The 21,671-nt window shown below is 39.5% G+C and overlaps 1 protein-coding gene across 1 annotated transcript in view; it reads right to left on the bottom strand.

The window, feature by feature from the left end:
* Window positions 1-16,299: 16,299 nt before the first annotated feature.
* Window positions 16,300-21,671, bottom strand: part of LOC122814464 (zinc finger protein 182-like) — a 109,181-nt gene continuing 103,809 nt past the window's right edge. The window contains exon 8 of the mRNA XM_044087043.1: window positions 16,300-16,428. Within this exon, the coding sequence (XP_043942978.1) occupies window positions 16,300-16,428 (129 nt within the window). The remainder of the gene's footprint in view (window positions 16,429-21,671) is intronic.

Genomic DNA, 21,671 nt, shown 5'->3' on the forward strand with positions numbered 1-21,671 from the left:
CTCACCAGTAGAATGTCCCTACTCCTACCCCTAACTGTCCTTTACTATATCTATCTCCTCACCAGTAGAATGTCCCTACTCCTACCCCTAACTGTCCTTTACTATATCTATCTCCTCACCAGTAGAATGTCCCTACTCCTACCCCTAACTGTCCTTACTATATCTATCTCCTCACCAGTAGAATGTCCCTACTCCTACCCCTAACTGTCCTTTACTATATCTATCTCCTCACCAGTAGAATGTCCCTACTCCTACCCCTAACTGTCCTTTACTATATCTATCTCCTCACCAGTAGAATGTCCCTACTCCTACCCCTAACTGTCCTTTACTATATCTATCTCCTCACCAGTAGAATGTCCCTACTCCTACCCCTAACTGTCCTTTACTATATCTATCTCCTCACCAGTAGAATGTCCCTACTCCTACCCCTAACTGTCCTTTACTATATCTATCTCCTCACCAGTAGAATGTCCCTACTCCTACCCCTAACTGTCCTTTACTATATCTATCTCCTCACCAGTAGAATGTCCCTACTCCTACCCCTAACTGTCCTTTACTATATCTATCTCCTCACCAGTAGAATGTCCCTACTCCTACCCCTAACTGTCCTTTACTATATCTATCTCCTCACCAGTAGAATGTCCCTACTCCTACCCCTAACTGTCCTTTACTATATCTATCTCCTCACCAGTAGAATGTCCCTACTCCTACCCCTAACTGTCCTTTACTATATCTATCTCCTCACCAGTAGAATGTCCCTACTCCTACCCCTAACTGTCCTTTACTATATCTATCTCCTCACCAGTAGAATGTCCCTACTCCTACCCCTAACTGTCCTTTACTATATCTATCTCCTCACCAGTAGAATGTCCCTACTCCTACCCCTAACTGTCCTTTACTATATCTATCTCCTCACCAGTAGAATGTCCCTACTCCTACCCCTAACTGTCCTTTACTATATCTATCTCCTCACCAGTAGAATGTCCCTACTCCTACCCCTAACTGTCCTTTACTATATCTATCTCCTCACCAGTAGAATGTCCCTACTCCTACCCCTAACTGTCGCTTACTATATCTATCTCCTCACCAGTAGAATGTCCCTACTCCTACCCCTAACTGTCCTTTACTATATCTATCTCCTCACCAGTAGAATGTCCCTACTCCTACCCCTAACTGTCCTTTACTATATCTATCTCCTCACCAGTAGAATGTCCCTACTCCTACCCCTAACTGTCCTTTACTATATCTATCTCCTCACCAGTAGAATGTCCCTACTCCTACCCCTAACTGTCCTTTACTATATCTATCTCCTCACCAGTAGAATGTCCCTACTCCTACCCCTAACTGTCCTTTACTATATCTATCTCCTCACCAGTAGAATGTCCCTACTCCTACCCCTAACTGTCCTTACTATATCTATCTCCTCACCAGTAGAATGTCCCTACTCCTACCCCTAACTGTCCTTTACTATATCTATCTCCTCACCAGTAGAATGTCCCTACTCCTACCCCTAACTGTCCTTTACTATATCTATCTCCTCACCAGTAGAATGTCCCTACTCCTACCCCTAACTGTCCTTTACTATATCTATCTCCTCACCAGTAGAATGTCCCTACTCCTACCCATAACTGTCCTTACTATATCTATCTCCTCACCAGTAGAATGTCCCTACTCCTACCCCTAACTGTCCTTTACTATATCTATCTCCTCACCAGTAGAATGTCCCTACTCCTACCCCTAACTGTCCTTTACTATATCTATCTCCTCACCAGTAGAATGTCCCTACTCCTACCCCTAACTGTCCTTTACTATATCTATCTCCTCACCAGTAGAATGTCCCTACTCCTACCCCTAACTGTCCTTTACTATATCAATCTCCTCACCAGTAGAATGTCCCTACTCCTACCCCTAACTGTCCTTTACTATATCTATCTCCTCACCAGTAGAATGTCCCTACTCCTACCCCTAACTGTCCTTTACTATATCTATCTCCTCACCAGTAGAATGTCCTACTCCTACCCCTAACTGTCCTTTACTATATCTATCTCCTCACCAGTAGAATGTCCCTACTCCTACCCCTAACTGTCCTTTACTATATCTATCTCCTCACCAGTAGAATGTCCCTACTCCTACCCCTAACTGTCCTTTACTATATCTATCTCCTCACCAGTAGAATGTCCCTACTCCTACCCCCTAACTGTCCTTTACTATATCTATCTCCTCACCAGTAGAATGTCCCTACTCCTACCCCTAACTGTCCTTTACTATATCTATCTCCTCACCAGTAGAATGTCCCTACTCCTACCCCTAACTGTCCTTTACTATATCTATCTCCTCACCAGTAGAATGTCCCTACTCCTACCCCTAACTGTCCTTTACTATATCTATCTCCTCACCAGTAGAATGTCCCTACTCCTACCCCTAACTGTCCTTTACTATATCTATCTCCTCACCAGTAGAATGTCCCTACTCCTACCCCTAACTGTCCTTTACTATATCTATCTCCTCACCAGTAGAATGTCCCTACTCCTACCCCTAACTGTCCTTTCTATATCAATCTCCTCACCAGTAGAATGGCCCTACTCCTACCCCTAACTGTCCTTTACTATATCTATCTCCTCACCAGTAGAATGTCCCTACTCCTACCCCTAACTGTCCTTTACTATATCTATCTCCTCACCAGTAGAATGTCCCTACTCCTACCCCTAACTGTCCTTTACTATATCTATCTCCTCACCAGTAGAATGTCCCTACTCCTACCCCTAACTGTCGCTTACTATATCTATCTCCTCACCAGTAGAATGTCCCTACTCCTACCCCTAACTGTCCTTTACTATATCAATCTCCTCACCAGTAGAATGTCCCTACTCCTACCCCTAACTGTCCTTTACTATATCTATCTCCTCACCAGTAGAATGTCCCTACTCCTACCCCTAACTGTCCTTTACTATATCTATCTCCTCACCAGTAGAATGTCCCTACTCCTACCCCTAACTGTCCTTTACTGTATCAGTCTCCTCACCAGTAGAATGTCCCTACTCCTACCCCTAACTGTCCTTTACTATATCTATCTCCTCACCAGTAGAATGTCCCTACTCCTACCCCTAACTGTCCTTTACTATATCTATCTCCTCACCAGTAGAATGTCCTACTCCTACCCCTAACTGTCCTTTACTATATCTATCTCCTCACCAGTAGAATGTCCCTACTCCTACCCCTAACTGTCCTTTACTATATCAATCTCCTCACCAGTAGAATGTCCCTACTCCTACCCCTAACTGTCCTTTACTATATCTATCTCCTCACCAGTAGAATGGTCAACAACTACTGTTGCACTCATCTCTCCTTCACTGCTACCCAATCACTCCTTACTATCTTCCTCTCTCTCTAGTTTAAAGTCAATCTCTCCTGGACTACCTGCCTTATATACATAGTGAGCCAACAATGTATATAATCTGTAATCAGTATTATCATTGTATACTTGTTTTACGTTGTTAGGTATTTTTTGTGTGTATTAGCAAATGTTTTTATTCTTGTAACTTGCATATATTTTGTAACTCTGGAGCTTTTCTCCCTGGGTCTCCACTGAAAAAGGGCCTCGGTCCAGATGGACCAACCCGGTCAAATAAATAAATAAAACAAATAAATATATATATATATATATATATGTATATATATATATATATATATATGTATATATATATATATATATATATATATATATATATATATTTATTTATTGTACAAATAAACAGATATTCACTACAGCACTAACATTTCTCACTGGGAAAACAACTACATAAAATGTCAACATTAGCAGTCCTACAATACTATAATCCACAAAAATAAGCCAATAAATTTGCAATAAAGTAAAGAATTCACATTGCTGACTTAATAAAACAATTCTGAATAAGCTACAAGAGGGTCTCACCCAAACAAATGAGTGGTGCCAGAAACATGGCCTCAAGCTACATGCCAAAAATGTATCATCATCCACATTGGGGAGAGTGATGTCCCCACAAATTAGCACATTAATAACAATGATGTAAGCATGCAATCAGTCTTGAGGTGCTTGGGCACCCAGGTTGATAAAAAACTGACTTTTTGACCACCATGTTGTCTCCGTTGTATGGAAAGCTTTTTACATGGCCCATGTCATTAGTAAAGGTATCTCATCCAGGGACAAGGAGGTCATAACATCCCTGTATTGTTCCTTTATAAGAGCCATTATTGAGTGCCACTTCCCTTTTGCCATATGCCTCAGCAAAACACCCTGCCAAAAGGAAGACTACAACTATTTCTGACAAAAAAGGTCAAAGGACTAAGTTCACTTAGTTATCCAAATAGACTAAAAAGCTGCCTGATTTCCATCGTCTCTCACTGGCCCCTATAAATTTCATCACAGGCTTGCTTTCCAGGCTAAGAAAAATCCTGCCTTAAGAGACTTCTTCCACCTCAGAAATACTGGTTATACTTAAAACTCTCACTACAAATACCACAGCCTTCAGTATAACATAAACAAGCCACTTTGTATGAACAGGTTCTTGACACAAAAACTTCAACTTCTGTAAACAGCTCCTCTCATTATCAAACATTGTAGTTCAGCAACACGACAACTGGATGGGCAGCCATAAATGTACTCCTTGAGTAAGTTGCATAGGCTTCATCAAACCGGATGGAAAATCCACATACTAACCTTTCCTAGCTGGATGGATCTAATATTGGTTACTCAAGTCTACTTGCCCAAGAAGAGGGGCCTATTTAACTAAGAATTCCATTTGCAAAAATATATTCAGTATACATATTAAATGTCTCTCTCTTACACACACACACACACACACACACACACACACACACACACACACACACACACACACACACAAAAGGAGCCCCTACTTGTAAAATAGGCAATCTCAGTAATCACATGACACACACTCACAGAATGAAATTGTCTGGAAGTCAAAATAGAAAAAAATCATAATAGAGATGGATTCGTCCATGCAATTTCCCACCACCAAAAGGACCATCAATAAATCAACAACTGCTCAGCAAAAAGTAAATCAATAAGAAATCCATAAACTCTCAGATCCTACTACATACTGGAGTAAACATAAAACTTCCCTCCAATCTAAAGCCATTTGACATTCAGACATTTTAATTTGTGCAGAAGTTATTCAGACTGACAGTTTACTGAGCTGTAATGCTGACCTTCGCTTTTGAAAAAAACAAATTCCCAGACTTTGTCAATAGCTCAAAGTGCAGAGAGGATTATTTTTTTATTTACTATGTATTTATTTTTGGAAAACATCTTTAAAACTGTTAAATAAACACACCCAGAAACACAGAAAAGTTATTATGATAAGTAAACCACAGACTGCTGCAAGAAATCAGTCATATTCGGACTCTATGCTTATGTCTGAACCAGTGAAGCATACCTGACAATTCCAAAAGAATTAAAGTAGCTTAATAAGAAAGTTATTTGCAAGGTTACATGGCAGTTTATACTGGAAATAAGCAGATATATTAAAAAGTGGGACACAGGCCCAAAAATAGTTATGCATCACAGACACCACTGAAACAACTGTGGCTGCATTATACATCACTTATAATGTTTCTATCCCATCATTGTCAGTTAAGCATTATATGGCTCATTCAATCCTGCCTTCTTTTGCAACAAAGAAAACCATGCTTTGAAATGACAACTGCATTAAAAATAATAAATAAAACACATTGCATCCACATCCTGCAACTTCCTACCCGCAAACAACCACAGAACTTTCACTGAGAATAGGGCTGCTTATTTCCCTAGAATGACAGCTCTCCCTAATTAAATCTGATGGTATACAATCTACCAGGATCTGGACTACCTGAAATAAATTAAATTTTGGCCTGCAAATTGCAAGTGCACTTTGTTTAATTTAACTATATTTCTAAGCCCACTTACTGTATGTTTTCAGTGACATCCCGATACCCATTTCCAGTTCACTTTATAAGACATTGGCAGTGGTAGACTCGGCATCCTCCAGATCCCTACAGGACCACACTCATACTGCTAGCATTGTCCATTAAATACAAATATCTACCCACTGCAAATGGCAAGAAGCTATGTCTTAAAAAAAACTACTTTTGGCATGCCTGATACCCAAGTATCAGGTTTTGAAACAAAGAAACATTCTCCACAGTCTGTAAGTCTCTGTCTTTAATAATCATCTACTGTTGCAGCCCTCCCAACACATGAACACACACATACACACTAAAACCCTCAACATTTAAAAAAATGACATTTTGCCCACCAGATTTGCCAGTATTAATGATCCACCAAAGCTATGCTTATTGTTGTCCAATCTGCCACTACTTAGAACCCACCAATGACAAAACAGTACTGGGTGCTTTTTTGTTAGTCAGAAAAAAACAATACAACTTTATATGCTACAGTCCCACAAAGTCAATCCACTACTGACCCATTAACCATAGACTGCTGTCTCATTCTTACTCCCTGGAACTGCATTACCTTGGATGACTATTTTTATTTCCTAAGCAAAAGTCACAAATTAGAAGATGAGGCAAAAATCCAGACATTCTTTGAAAACCCATACAGTTAAGAGGTATGATTTCATATTCAATACAACACTCTGTCAGGAAAGCCGCAATTTAATGAAAGTGTACTTTTAATGTACAATATATTTGTGAGCTAACTTATTTGTGTTCAGTAGGTAGACTGATCATCGTTAGCCTCTTTGTGCATGTGTCTCTCTGTCATACACACACACACACACACACACACACACACACACACACACACACACACACACTCTCTTCTACTTTCACCACTGTAGTGTGACCTCGGAGTGAAAATATTAAAGTAGGGGGTGGGGGGGCACAGCCACCCACCTGGGTGGTGCAGGGGGGCTCCCCCCCCCGCATAGCAGTAGGTTTAATTTTTTTTTTAAACATACTTTTAGGAAAGCACTTTTTCAGTGAAAGCGCTTTCATTAAAGTGTGTTCAGTAATTATGGATTCTGACATTTGATCTTTCAATCAAAACTCCTAGATCCATATATATAGCTGGTGGTGATATTAGCTAGGAGGATGTTAGTAGGTAGGTGGGGTAAGACGATGTAATAGCTGAGATGTTGTGGCTGGTTGAGTTATGGGGCACTCTGACAAGGATTATTCATCAGTGTGGGGCAAGACTGAAGTCTAACACAACACTGTTATGCAATTGCCATTATCTACTGTTGAAAGCCAACCAGTGAGGTGAGTGGAGGGGAATTCTTCCTCAAGAGTCTTCTGATTTTGGAGTATTACATGTCAATACATCCTCTGTGGATCAAAACTCAATTTTGTTCGATATCACACCCTAAAGAGCATCACCATCCAGCTTTCCTTCTGAGCTAACTTTATTAATAATGTGTTTGGAGAGGGCCCCTGCTTCCTACTTCTCCCATGGCTGCAAGCTACACAAGAACAGTACTGATGCGGATTCATTTATTAACTGTAGTATGCTTTGTTATGGTGGGCAAAACTCAGTCCCTGCTGCTACCGGAGTTTTCTCCCTTTGGTGCCCCTATCCTGGACTATTTACACCATTCAGTTTACTGGAAAAGCGCCACTGCTAGAGCGGCACCCTAGGTGGTCACCTAGTTGGCCTATGCCTAAGGCCGGCTATGCTTCTCTGTCAGTCAATACTACCTGGACCATAAGGATATTTAGTATGGTTGATATAGATGTCTCTGGCCTCATTTGTTCTCTCAAGGATCCTTCAAGAAATCCACTGGCCAGATAATGTAATTTGTACAAAAGAGCACACACACTTGAAATGCAATATGGGAATGAGAGAGCTCAGAGTCTTCATATTAAGGGATGAAGATGTGATTACATATTACCCAAATCACTCCATCATTCTTCCCTCTTCATATGGGGAGTGGACCTCTCTGGCCAGTGGTGTAGAGTTGTGCCTTTAAGAAGCTGATGAAACTGCAGTCAGGTTTTGGGGTCTCAACCTAGATGGTATACTCCTTAAGTGGCAGAAAATAGAACCTGCCTTCTTAGGTACTGGGTACACCACATCCAGTTTTGACTAAGCAACATTAATGGCTTTTTTCAGGATGCCCAGCAAAGGTAGCATCATCTAGGTAAAATGCTGAGTTAGTAATAAAGGCATCTTGTTATGTGTTGTGGGGAGAAGATAGGTTTGATTTTCCAAGCATCACTTTGCTATATCATTTGGAGCAAAATGTTGCATCATTCTGAGATGCTTGAAGTGACTTGCTACACTTTTCATAGGTTCATTGTTTAATACTAGGCTAACTTCACTTTCAGGCCAGTTTAAGCCTAAGCAGCAATCCAAAAAAGTTGAATAGTGGACCAAGGACACAAAACAGTTCCAAAGAAAGAATAAAAATGATGTCTTAAGTGTGTATAATGATGGCTTAAATGAGTGTATCTCTTTAAAACCAGCTCTTAAGAGCAGACCTTTATTTCATCGGTTCCATTGGCTTTGGACTATATGATTTGATTGGCTGATGATTTATTTAAATATTGTTATTTTATTTCCCTAGTATCTATGATCTGAAGAAGCAGAAGACACTGTGAAAGCCCTTACCTGTTTTTATATTTTTTTATTTTATTTGTGGTTTAATAAACATCTATTTCCACCTACTTTGGACATTGTTTTAAGCCGAGCCAGTTTTCCCAAAGGTGAGAATCAAATCCTGTACTTTGTGTCTGTGAAGTAAACATTTCAATCATTATACCAACCCCCAACCCCTGATCATCAGAAACCTCTGCTGGATGATCCTTCTCTTCCTGTAGGCATGTTGTCTTTTTAAGACACTTTGCCAGTCTTAAAATGGACTCCTGAATGGACATTCTGACATTATTTTATCTTTAGATAGGTTACACACAATCAATTGAAGCCTCAGTGGTGAGGCTTAAGGAGGACTAATGTGACTACCACTGGACACTATTACTGACCAATTCCAGACTGGAACAGCTGTGCTCTACAGCTTGGTTGGTTATGACCAATGGCAGTAACGCTTAGTCCCTGCATTACTGAGTCAGGCATAACTGTGGCTAGTTTACAAGTCATTTGCCCTCAAGAATTAACTGCCTTGTCAGGATAAGAAAATTGATATGAAGGATATCAGGAAAGCCGTTTAATATAGCGGTCTAGTTAAAATGTACTTTAAAGGCAGCAAAACTTTCAGTAGATTACCAGAGCTCCTGAGTTCCCCAAAACTTAAAAAGTGGGGTGCAAGAACCTAACAGGTGCAGCAACTTTGCTGTAGTCAGTCTGAGAAATAATGGGTGACTATTGGATGGTGGTGAAGAAGCAAAGGACAGTTCAGCATCAATTGAAGAGCATTCCTGTCATAAACTCAACTAAAGTTATTGGGAGGTGTTTACACACATCCCACTCTCATTGAGGAATTCCTAGTTTTTAAAATCTTGCAGAGTTCCAGTATATGGATGATCTCTTCATTTGAGGCATCTCCTACAATTCGGGAGGTTTGGAACCTAAAGCAAATTTTAGTACCACAAACTCCTTCACAAAAAATACTTGGTGCAAATTCCATTACAGAAAAGTTATGTATAAGCTTGTAAATGCTGTGATAACTTGAACTTGTGGTAGATCTAAAATCTGTGGAATTTAAAACTGCAGTAAATATGGGGGCCACAAGAACTGCAAGCATCATTATTAACCTCCTTTTTCTCATTTTATTACATGAGATCAGGGTGTCACATCAAGTGTTGCCACCTCACTTAATTCAATGTCACTCTCCTACCTTCTTCTACAGCAATGCCTGATTGTGACAGGCCGTCTCTCATCCAATCCATCCATCTCTTAGCTGAACATCCTTATTTCCTACTGACTTATTCTCGTCTCTCCCAACTCTTCCTCTTCACTGAATTGTCTTCTGCTTTTTTACACATACGCAAGAACCATGGTAATATGTTCTCACTGACCTTTGTTTAAAGAATAGTTGTGTAAAATTTTACCATAACCATAGATGTCCTTCTCTTCCATGCTGCAGTATTCTTACTGTGGGATCCTCCACCTCAGGGGACCTGAACATTGGCTCCTATACAAAAGCTTAAGCCTGGTTGCTGCTAGTGCATGGGACGCCACATGTAGGACCATAAACAGGGGCCTTAAATGTGATGTCTGCATGCACAGACCTCAGAACTAACTGCCCAGGTGGACAGCAGTCTAGGTAGTGCCAAATAATTCCCTCTCTAGACAGATGAAATGCAATTTACTGCCCAGTGCGACCATAGTCTAGGTAGTGCCCTATGATGCCCCATATACAGAAGAAAGGTAATGCAAGGAGATAGGTTGGAGGGAAAGAATACTGCAACATGGAAGAGAAGGACATCTATGGTTATGGTAAGATTTTACACAACTAATCTATGTCCATCTATTCTCATGTTACACTATTCTTACTGTGGGAGTACCACAGCTTAAGAAGGAGGAAGGGTGGAGGAAGAGGTAGCAGATTCCAGAAATATTACCCTTGCAAATCCTGCTCTGGCTCTGGAGATATTGTCCAGTTTTTAAGGTTTGCTAAAGGTATGTACTGAGGACCAGGTGGCTGCCTCAAAGATGGTAGTTGTGTCCAAGTCTTAGAAGAGGATACTGCTTTAATAGAGTGTACCCTGACCCCCTGATGCAAGTGTTTCCATGGTAGGAATACCAGAAGCAGTTTTCCTAATCCAGCAGGAGATAGTTTGTTTGGATACTGCTTTGCCCAGGGCCCTGGGATGGAAGGACACACAGAGTTGATTAGACTTTCTAATGGTCTTAGTTTTGTCCATCTAGAACCTTAGCTGTCTGTGGACATCAAGGGAGTGCAGTATTCTCTCACGGTCATTTTTAGGAGATGGAAAGAAGGTGGGTAAGTGAATAGACTGATTTAGTGACAGTTCATTGACCACTTTAGCCATGAAGGAGGGGGTTGGTGCACAGGATCACCCTATCTTTGTGGAAGATAGTGTAGGGAGGGGATGTCATGAGCACCTGTAACTCTGAGATTCTTCTGACTGAGGTGAGGGCTACCAGTAGGACTGTTTTCCATGTGTAAATCTACAGAGATGCAGAGCTGTCTGGCTCAAAAGGGCCAAGTGTAACTTTTTCTAGGATATAGATTAGGTCCCAAGAAGGTAGGATAAGCTTCTTTGGTGGCCTAATGTGTAAGAGCCCTTTTAAAAACAGTTTAACATCCAACCTGGAGAATAGAGGAGGGTCCAAGGTTAAGCAGGCAGAGATGAAAGATAGGTGAACTTTCACTGGAGTACGAAAGGTCTGATTTTATGAAATCACACATATAGAGCTGCAGTGGTACGGCGGTAGAGTTGTTACCTCACAGCAAGAGGTTCTCCCATTCGATTCTCAGCGTGGCTTGGGAGTGCCTTCTGTGTGGAGTCTGCATGTCCTCCCCATGGTTGGGTAGCGTTCGAAAGACATGCATGCGGAACTGGGCGTGCCTTCATTGAAGGTTGGGCGTCGAGCTGGCACCTCGGTGTTTCGTAAAAATCTGCCAATCATTAGTGGACTGGAGCTCCGCTGTGGCAACCCCTTACCAGGAAAAAGCTGAAAGACAAACAACAACAACACATATAGGTTAAGACTAGAGGAACATCCACTTGAAAGGGGTCCCTATGTCTTTGGAGACATGATTTGGAGAACCTTTCCCATTTGGAAATGTAGGATCTCCTTGTGTTGGGTTTCCTGGCCTTCAGCAGTACAGATAGTACATCCTCAGTGTAGCAGTGTCTGAAGGGGACTAAATGTTTATCACCCAGAGAGTTAAGCAAAGCATCTCTAGGTGTGGATGAATGATAATTCTCTTCAGTTGTGTGAGCAGGTCCACCTTGTGGGACAACTTGTGGTGATTGCCCTTGGCAAGAGATAGAAGAAGGGGGAACCAATGCTGCCTTAGCCAATAGGGAGTCACCAGCAAGATTTTTGGCATGTCCCTCCTGATTTTCAAGAGGATTTTCTGAATGAGAGGAAAGGAGGGAAGGCATGCAGAAACAGTCCCTTCCATGAGATGGTGAAAGTGTCCACTCTCCAAGCTAGTGTGAAGGGATCCTTGGTACAAAAGGTTTTCAATTATCTGAACTGATTTGTTTCCAGAAGGGCAGACAGTGAGAGAGAGGTGGGATGAGAGGTGGGGGTGATCGAGGCAGTCACGCATTGTTGTTATTATTTCTGTCATTTGGGTAGTATCCCATTTAAAATACTCTGTAATTTTTGTTATAGTCTCTCCAAATGGAATGTCCTCTAGAAGGGAGTCTGCCTCTATTGAATCCTCATGAGGGGAGTAGTATTCCAAGGGGGGGGGGGGGCTATTTGGGATCAGCATGTGACTGACTCATCAGAGGAAGAGGATAAGACTTCTTCTTCCTGAGTAAAGGAAGGAAGGAAGGAAGGACAGAAGTGGCTGAAGCTAAGTACAGGTACAGTGGGAGCAGATGAGGCACAGGACCTGAGGGCCATGAAGGCCTGCATCAAGGACTGTGTGAAGGACTTTTAGTCTGGTTGTCCCTCTGAAGAAGCAGACAAATGTTTTGTCCTTTGTCTTTTTTTTAAGGGAGCTGCTTTAAGAGAAGCTGTGGGCCTAGCTTCAGGGGTCTGCCCTAAGGTGGAAGGATTGGAGTTCTGATTCACAGGCAGTCAACCGGTGGAGCCCGGTTCCCCCTCAACTTCTGTAATAACCAATGTTAGAATAACCTCCATGAGCATGCTAGGTGGTACTTCGGAATCGGCTTCCTCAAGGGTGGACACCAAAGTAGATGGCTGTAGCGGATGTCCCTCAACCCTTAAATCAGTGTTTGGCAGGCTGTCTGATGACAGAGGGGTAGAGGTGGTAGGCCTTGAAACTTTGGCCTTTTTTCTTGGTGGTTCCACCTGGGTGGCCGACTCTGGATCCAAATTTAATGCTAACTTTTTAAATCTCTGATTCTCCAAATACAAATTGAGGGTGGCCAGATGGCTTCTGAGCATTTTGGGGCCAAAAGACTGACAGATGGCACAGGAGGTATAATCGTATTCCTGGCCTAAACAAAATATGCAACTTGAGAGTCTTTATGTAGGATTTGATGTCCGCATTTGCATTTACCTTTCTTAGTGGACATCAGCTAAGAACAGACTAATGAACCAAACTCAAGCAAAAATATTTGTAAGAATTCCCAATGGGGTACTTACCTTTATGTGTCTTTAAGGAGAGGAGTGAAGTCATTGATCTGACATTTGACTCTGGCAGAAAAGTTCTGAGGTCTGTGCATGCAGACGTCACATTTAAGGCCCCTGGTTTATGGCCCTACGTGTGACATCCCGCACACTAGCAGCAACCAGACTTAAGCTTTTGTATAGGAGCCGATGACTGGGTCGCTTGAGGTGGAGAATCCCACACTAAGAATACTGCAACATGAGAATAGAAGGACATCTGGAGTTACTTGGGCTTCTGCTCTGATGGCACTTCATCATTGGCCAGATTTCTGTGCCATACAGAAATACTGGCTACACTACTGTTTTGTATACCTTATGTTCAGCTTCTTTGACGTTCTTCTACCACATACCACCCTTGGCACTCTGTGCCAGCTGGCTGCAGCCCCTCTGATTCTAACTTTGTTCTCCACATTTAGGCTTCCTTTCTTCTCAACCACCCCTCCCAGATACTTGAACCTGTCAGCCCGTTCCAGTCACTTGACGTTATCTTTTTGAATATTTGCTTCTGCAAACTTTTTTGAATTTTTGCTTCTGTGATTTTTATTTCTCATAGTACTGTATAATGTTTTGGAGCTTTTCTCCCCGGGCTTCCACTGAAAAAGGGCTATTTTCAGCTCAGTCAAACTATTCCCAGTCAACAAATGCAAAATAAATAAATAAATAAAATCTTAATGTTCATTGTTTTCTAATTGTCCCTGTTTGCTGCCAATGACAACTGTCTTGTTTGTACTCAGTTTTACTACATGTATGATGAGTACTGCATTCCACTCCTCTACCATTTTGCTTAGTTCCTTTCACAGCCTTATATACTAACTACCGGATAATTCATGGCTTGTTGTTGCTTTAACCTATACCAAGACTTTGTTACATTGATCCCACTAATAACTTGTAGTCTCTTTACAAACATTTTTTGCTTATAATGTATCTTAAGCTTGTTTTTTTTTTTTTTTTTTTTAACTATTGTCGGCATACAGGAGCTTTGTTGATCTGTCCCCTCTAACTTGTTTGCCAAATGTAGTCTACCTGCAGTATGAACAACAGTGGGTTCAAGGCTGAACCTTGATACACACCCACATCCGCTGGTGATTTCTCTGTGATACACACCCTCATGCAATGGTGATCTCTCTGTGAGGCATAAGACTGATCATACTTGCATCACCAGATCCTTGTACAAAGTCTGCATTAATGTAATTGAAGTTTTGGGGTCTCTGAACCATCACAGGACTACCAAAATCAGCTTTCTTGACATCTTGTCATTTGCTTACTGCGTCTTCCACACAATCTGTCTCACTGCAAACACCCAAGTCAGTTGCATCGCATCCTTAAGGCCTGTCACAAAAAGGTTTGTAGGGCTCTTACTGTTTTAATTTAAATAGTATTATTACAATGGATGCATAACAAACATCAGCCATGTTACAGCCTAGTAAACACTGATAACACCTCTGCTACATGTATGCATACATACATATATACATTATATACTAACTACCAGATAATTCATGGCTTGTTGTTGCTCTAACCTATACCAAGACATTGATCCCACTAATAACTTGTAGTCTCTTTACAAACATTTTAAGCTTATAATGTATCTTAAGATTGTTTTTTTTTTTTTAACTATTGTATGTAGTAATCTTCTCATAGTTAGAGCTTTTCTCCCCGGGCCTCTACTGAAAATGGATATGTATCCAGCTAGACTAGCCCGGTCAACAAAATTAAAATAAATAAATAAATATGCTGTTCTATTGTGTATCATTGAACTAAATTGATGTAGAATTGAAAACACAGACAAAAAAAGTTTGAACATGTACAATATCGAAAACAAAAAAATATTGCATGAAATAATATCAAGAAAGGAAACTATTTCCTCTCCTGATATTAATACTAAACCCGTGAAAAACACTAGTCTCAAATTTATTTGAATAGTGGCAGTGTTATGAATAGGTTTTTATGAAGGTAAGGGTTAGCACCCATTACTAAGGTGGTGTAAGTCACTAAATAAGACATTACTATTATAATTATCTTATTATCTGAGTTATAAATGGTAAAATATACTGGAGACTATTATTACATAAACTAAATCACTTTTTTAGATCACTTTTGATTAAATAAAGTGACACCACTTGAATAGACAGACTTAAGTGCACATGCCCCAGTTTTATATAAACTCCAACATTACTGTAGCTCACACCAAGGAGTACTGTAATTCCAGACTCAGTTTTATATAAACTCCAACATTACTGTAGCTCACACCAAGGAGTACTGTAATTCCAGACTCAGTTTTATATAAACTCCAACATTACTGTAGCTCACACCAGGGAGTACTGTAATTCCAGACTCAGTTTTATATAAACTCCAACATTACTGTAGCTCACACCAAGGAGTACTGTAATTCCAGACTCAGTTTTATATAAACTCCAACATTACTGTAGCTCACACCAAGGAGTACTGTAATTCCAGACTCAGTTTTATTTCCTCCAATGTGCAGTTTTCAAATATAACAATTGCTAGCATTGGAGATTCAATATGCACCCCCTTTGATTCTGTCCACCATGTACTGCTAAATTATAAACTGCTGAAAATGGAATAAAACATGTGCTAATTAGATGGTTGGTGGCAAAGATTAATTAAAAGAAAGATCAGACTAAGGTTAAGGGGCTGTCAGATCAGTTTGATAGCAAAAAACGGATACACAATCAGTGTTAGGCTCAATGATGTTATAATGTGCATTTCAGATATTTAAAAAATATAAAACTTTTATTTAAAAGTCCACCAACAATATAACATTGTTACCAACAGTTATTAATTCTAATAATATTATAACAGGCAAGCATATTGTTTTCTGGGAAAAAGCTGTTTATAAAATTATTTCAGATTTTACACGAGTAAATACAATACCCTGAGAATGGCCAGCCTTGGGCACAGGCGACCTATGCAACCACCAAGAGTGCCACTGTGCTAAGGGCACTATTCCAACTTGTTTTTTCCTCACTTAGTAAAAGTGCTCCAGTGGGAGAAATATTCTGTAAAGAAAGTACTGTATGCTGCTTAGTTTCTAGGCTTTCTGCTCAGTCACACCCAAAAAACTCTACACAATGAATCACAGAGGCTTTGCAACCCCAAGAACTGTCTGCTGCCGTTTGCTGATTATTCTGCTCTGCAGGATTAATGTGATTCTTTTGTAGCAACTTAGGCATCTGAGATGAAAACAATGCAACAATAACTACTTACAAGTTAACTTAGGCATCTGAGATGAAAACAATGTAACAATAACTGCTTACAAGTTAACTTAGGCATCTGAGATGAAAACAATGTAACAATAACTGCTTACAAGTTAACGTAGGCATCTGAGATGAAAACAATGCAACAATAACTACTTACAAGTTAACGTAGGCATCTGAGATGAAAACAATGTAACAGTAACTGCTTACAAGTTAACTTAGGCATCTGAGATGAAAACAATGTAACAATAACTGCTTACAAGTTAACGTAGGCATCTGAGATGAAAACAATGCAACAATAACTACTTACAAGTTAACGTTGGCATCTGAGATGAAAACAATGTAACAATAACTGCTTACAAGTTAACGTAGGCATCTGAGATGAAAGCAATGTAACAATAACTGCTTACAAGTTAACGTAGGCATCAGAGATGAAAACAATGTAACAATAACTGCTTACAAGTTAACTTAGGCATCTGAGATGAAAACAATGTAACAATAACTACTTACAAGTTAACTTAGGCATCTGAGATGAAAACAATGTAACAATAACTGCTTACAAGTTAACGTACGCATTTGAGATGAAAACAACATAACAATAACTGCTTACAAGTTAACTTAGGCATCTGAGATGAAAACAATGTAACAATAAGTACTTACAACTGTGTTCATTACTATACACAGTTTAGGGGTGCCTTACAGCTCTACTCATTACTGTATGAAGAATGTTTAGGGGTAACTTACAAATGTGTTCATTACTGCACACAGTTTAAGGGTGTCTTACAGCTCTACTTGTATGCAGAAAGTTTAGGGGTTACTTACAACTGTGTTCATTACTATAAACAGTTTAGGGGTCCCTTAAAGCTTTACTCATTATTGTATGTAGAAGGTTCAGGATTAACTTACAATGGTGTTCATTATGACACAAAGTTTAGGGGTGAAAGTTTAGGGGTAACTTACAACTACACACAGTTTAGGAGTGCCTAACAGCTCTATTCATTATTGTATGCAGAACGTTTAGGGGTAACTTACAGCTGTGCTCATTACTGTACACAGCCAGGTTTAGTTGGGGAAACAAATCTCAGTCTCTCTCAGGTGGGAAACACTTTTCAAATGTAGGTGTGTAGTAACATCTGTGAAACAGGACAAAATGTTACAATTTAGTCAGATGAACAATTTTTTTTCCGCCAGACAAAATTAGTATGGTGGGTAAAAGACACCAAAAACTGATTCCATAATTTCATTGTAATTCTTTACATTGATGCATATGCAGAACAGACGGTAACTTTACTTGTTCATTCAGGTTCTATTAACAGTGTTTTATAAATTAAGCATTTCTTTACCTGGGTCTTTTTGTACTCTTTTATTACCCTTTATCTTCTGTCATACAGTAAATACATCAGTTGGCACTTACTGACAGACCTGACTCCTGAGAAAGGTTTCTTGCCTTCCATAAGAAGCTATCACGTCCATCTTTCTGGATATAGCCCCCTTTTTTAATCTTTTTATCACCATAGCTTTGTCTCTACTGTTGCATACTCTTATTTAAGACACCCATGCTCAAGAAGTATTTTTTTTTAAGTATGAACACCCATTCAAGAGTACATAACAAAAAACAATATTTCAGTGCGTGTTTAACCCAAAACAGAATTTTTACAAGAAAACACCACACTTATTACTTAACATCTCATGCTGCAAAGTATATACGTGTGCTGGTACTTCAAGAGAAACAATATTGTTGGCAGAGACTCCTTAATATCAGGAAAAATTAACCAAAAACTGTAAACAAGTTCAGCGGAGACGTCAAAGTAATCACAACTGATATTTCTTTCTTAAAAATGAAAACATTAAGCAGATGAGTGCATCCATTCATAATTGGGCTTTACCATATCTAATACAGAATATCAAGATAAATAAGACAAAATGAAACAAAACGTAGAATAGACACCCAGATAATTAAAGTGGTACATGAGTGGATAACTTAAAAGAGTCCTTAGATATTCATAGTAACAAGTAAATTCTGATGACAGTTCAGGGTACATTGCAAGTGCTGAGAATGGTATCTGACCAGGTGTAGTAGGTATCATAGGGAAGCCAAACTAAATTTATGATGCCAAAATACTCACTAATTAAAACAATGAGTTATGTTCCTGCAATGTCACTAAAAGATAAACATGCAGAAAGAATAAGGCTTGGAGACATTGTCAACAGATTATCCTGAAAGGTTATTATAATATAAAAGAATTAGATTGACACTAGGGCATGAACAAATGAGAACAGTGGTATGTAAGGAATATTTAAGAATAAAAATTAATTCTGAAATTGGCATTAGTATCTAAAAATGAAGTTCGGGTTTAAATAAACTTGCTTAAGTGATACTTTAAGTGATACAGTATACCTTTGGTGTCACTTTTTCTTCTTTCGTTTTTTCTCGGTTAGGGGTCACCACAGTGGATCACCTGTCCGCTCATGATTGGCAGTAGAGTTTTACAGTGTCGAGTTGCCAGCCCGGCGCCTAACCTTCAAGGTACACACACGCACACACTCATGCCTAGGGCCAATTTAGAGTGTCCAATCCACCTACAGCATGTCTTTGGGATGTGGGAGGAAACCGGAGCACCCTGTGTTTGATTATGTCTCATTGAGTAGCAATGGGATAAAGGTTTGACAGGGTAAAACAGATGAAGTATCAACCAGATACAAAAACAATGTTTTGTTTTGCAGGAGGCAAGCCTCCCCAAGCACCTCAAATTTGGGAGCAAGTACTCCATGTCTTCCTTACTTTTATATACTAACCTCATACTCAAAAAACTACAAAAAAGAATGAAAGGCACTACATTTTTTGATCACTACAAATGCACAAAAAGATGATGAACCGTAGTCAGTGCTGTGCAGATCATGCGATTGTGCCAAGTAAGTCACTACTAAATCATATGAGTAAAATCAGCTACGAGCCATCCCAAGCTGTTTATAAAGGACAGTTAAAGCTACACATAAATTACCTGCATACAAGGAGTACAGCTATAAGTCCCCCCTAAACCACTTGTGTAAAAGAACAAGGGCAGTCTCCATGCATGTGTGTGTGTGTGTGTGTGTGTGTGTGTGTGTGTGTGTGTGTGTGTGTGTGTGTGAATTGTCATCTTTAATTTGCCCAAAATGAATTAGCTTGTGAAAATGCTACTGCACAACAGCGCAACCCCGATGCAGTCTGTGTTAACCTTTCAGAAGAATGAGTCTACCAACAGACAAATGGGCAGTATTAAAAAGCAATTACATCTTAATGTGGATTGTGAAGCAGTCATTCCCACCAAAGCTGTGAGCTACAATAGGGAGAGTAAGCGGATTTATAACTTTGAACTTATTCTTAGATATCATGTCATCTTTCAGTATTAGTTTGTCTTTTTTAAATATTTCTTACTAAGCTTTGTTCTGATTTATTAAGATTGTATTAGTAACCCTTTTTCTACTCCCAGATACATGCCCCACACCCTCTTGAGCCAGTCCTCATGTTCCTCTCCCAGGTTTCTTTCAGGATGTTTCAGTTTAATTGCTGCAAATGTTGCTTTTGCACATTTGTCAAGGCCGAATTGGAATTTTTCTATCTGGTATAAATATTTGCCTTTTTATGACTCAATTGTCATGAAAGGTGATTTTCTACTGTTTCATTGTAAATGCAATTAATTTATCAAGGCACAGTCTATTTTCACAACTGCATGCATTCTGCGATCCAAGAATACAAACCATTGTCAGCTGTTTTGCTGCAATCTACCTTTGTTATACTTAAGTTTTGTCACATTTTAAAGTCCTCTACTACGGCTGCAATTAATAACAAATAATGCATTTTTTGTAACAATTTATTTTAATACAGTCTGTTTTACTTTCATTGTTTTATCTAAATGACTAAACTCTCACTTCATTATGGTATATAACATATGTATTCTTGGAAGGCACGTTATTGGTCAAGAATTCTAAGGATGGCTTGCAGGTTCACTTTTAAGGATGAGTATAGTTTTTCCTGTTCCCTTTTGTGAATGGCTTGACTTCATGTCAGATTACTGCTAAGTGAAAAACAGTGCTACATTCAGTACATTTACGGGGTGTCTCCCTTTTGTAATTTCTCCAAATGTTTGCAGTTTGTAATATCTTGACAAGAATGGACTCCACGTCTAAGTCAGAGTACACTTACATTGACTTGAAATTAGTACTTCTTCAGTCTAATGTTTGCTAAGAGTTCTCTTCTCAACGTTCAAATGGTACACAGAGTTATCAGCCTCCTTCTGTAGTTCATAGGGAGTTACTTGTATTGGGAGCATGTTTGATTTTTTTTTTATCAACGCTATTGTACCTGCCACTATTGAAATAATTCTGGTACCTTTATTCCACATTGCTTTTGTTTCTGCTTGCATATCCTGTTAATTCTTTACCTGTATGTCTCTCAGTACACATAATTACTTAGTTTAGCTATCTGCAGGATTAATGCTACTTTCTTCCTTTTTACACCAATATCGGGGGGGGGGGGGGTTGGCGCTTCTAGTTTGACTGTTGTTGATGGATCATATTATGTGATCAGTACTTTATTTTTACTAACTCTTTGTGGTTCATATTTCCAGGACATCTCCACTAACTGCATGTTGTATTGTTGACCTGACTGCCACTGTAACAGTCTTAACACGTTATTCTGCCTTTGAGTGGTGAGAGAGTCACTAGGCCATATGTATACCACAGCCACCAAAAAGATGTGCAACTGTTTTTAGTTCTGCACTTCAGAATCAACATTTGTCTTTGTAACTTGTCAAATCTCCTTGATTTTAGGGACGTCCCTTATTTGGTCACAAAATCTTCCTCTATCTCTTCTAATCCATTCAAAAAACTAGCAATTTGGGGAGAAAGTGTGGTGGTTTACACTTAAGTAATGACAACAATTGGAGTTATAGACTTTTTTTCTTTCAGAAACAGTATGATCATTTATTCTCTTACTCTTTCAACTTCTCAAGTTATTAGTACTAATATTTAAAAAATATCCAAAACTGTCTCTAATTACATCTGGATTTATGTCGGACTCTGGAGGTATCGTTAAGAGCTCTGATCTACATCTCCTACTTTCCTTAGTAGCCATTCAGGCATCAACTCATGATCGAAATACAGATGTTCCAGCAGTTCTCCATCCTTCCCCCTATATTTGTGGGCTTTCCGTTTTTCCATTTTTACCTATTTTTCTA

The sequence above is a fragment of the Protopterus annectens genome, chromosome 10.part0 (assembly GCF_019279795.1).
Source record: "Protopterus annectens isolate FY-2018-M chromosome 10.part0, PAN1.0, whole genome shotgun sequence".
Lineage (NCBI taxonomy): Eukaryota > Metazoa > Chordata > Ceratodontiformes > Protopteridae > Protopterus > Protopterus annectens.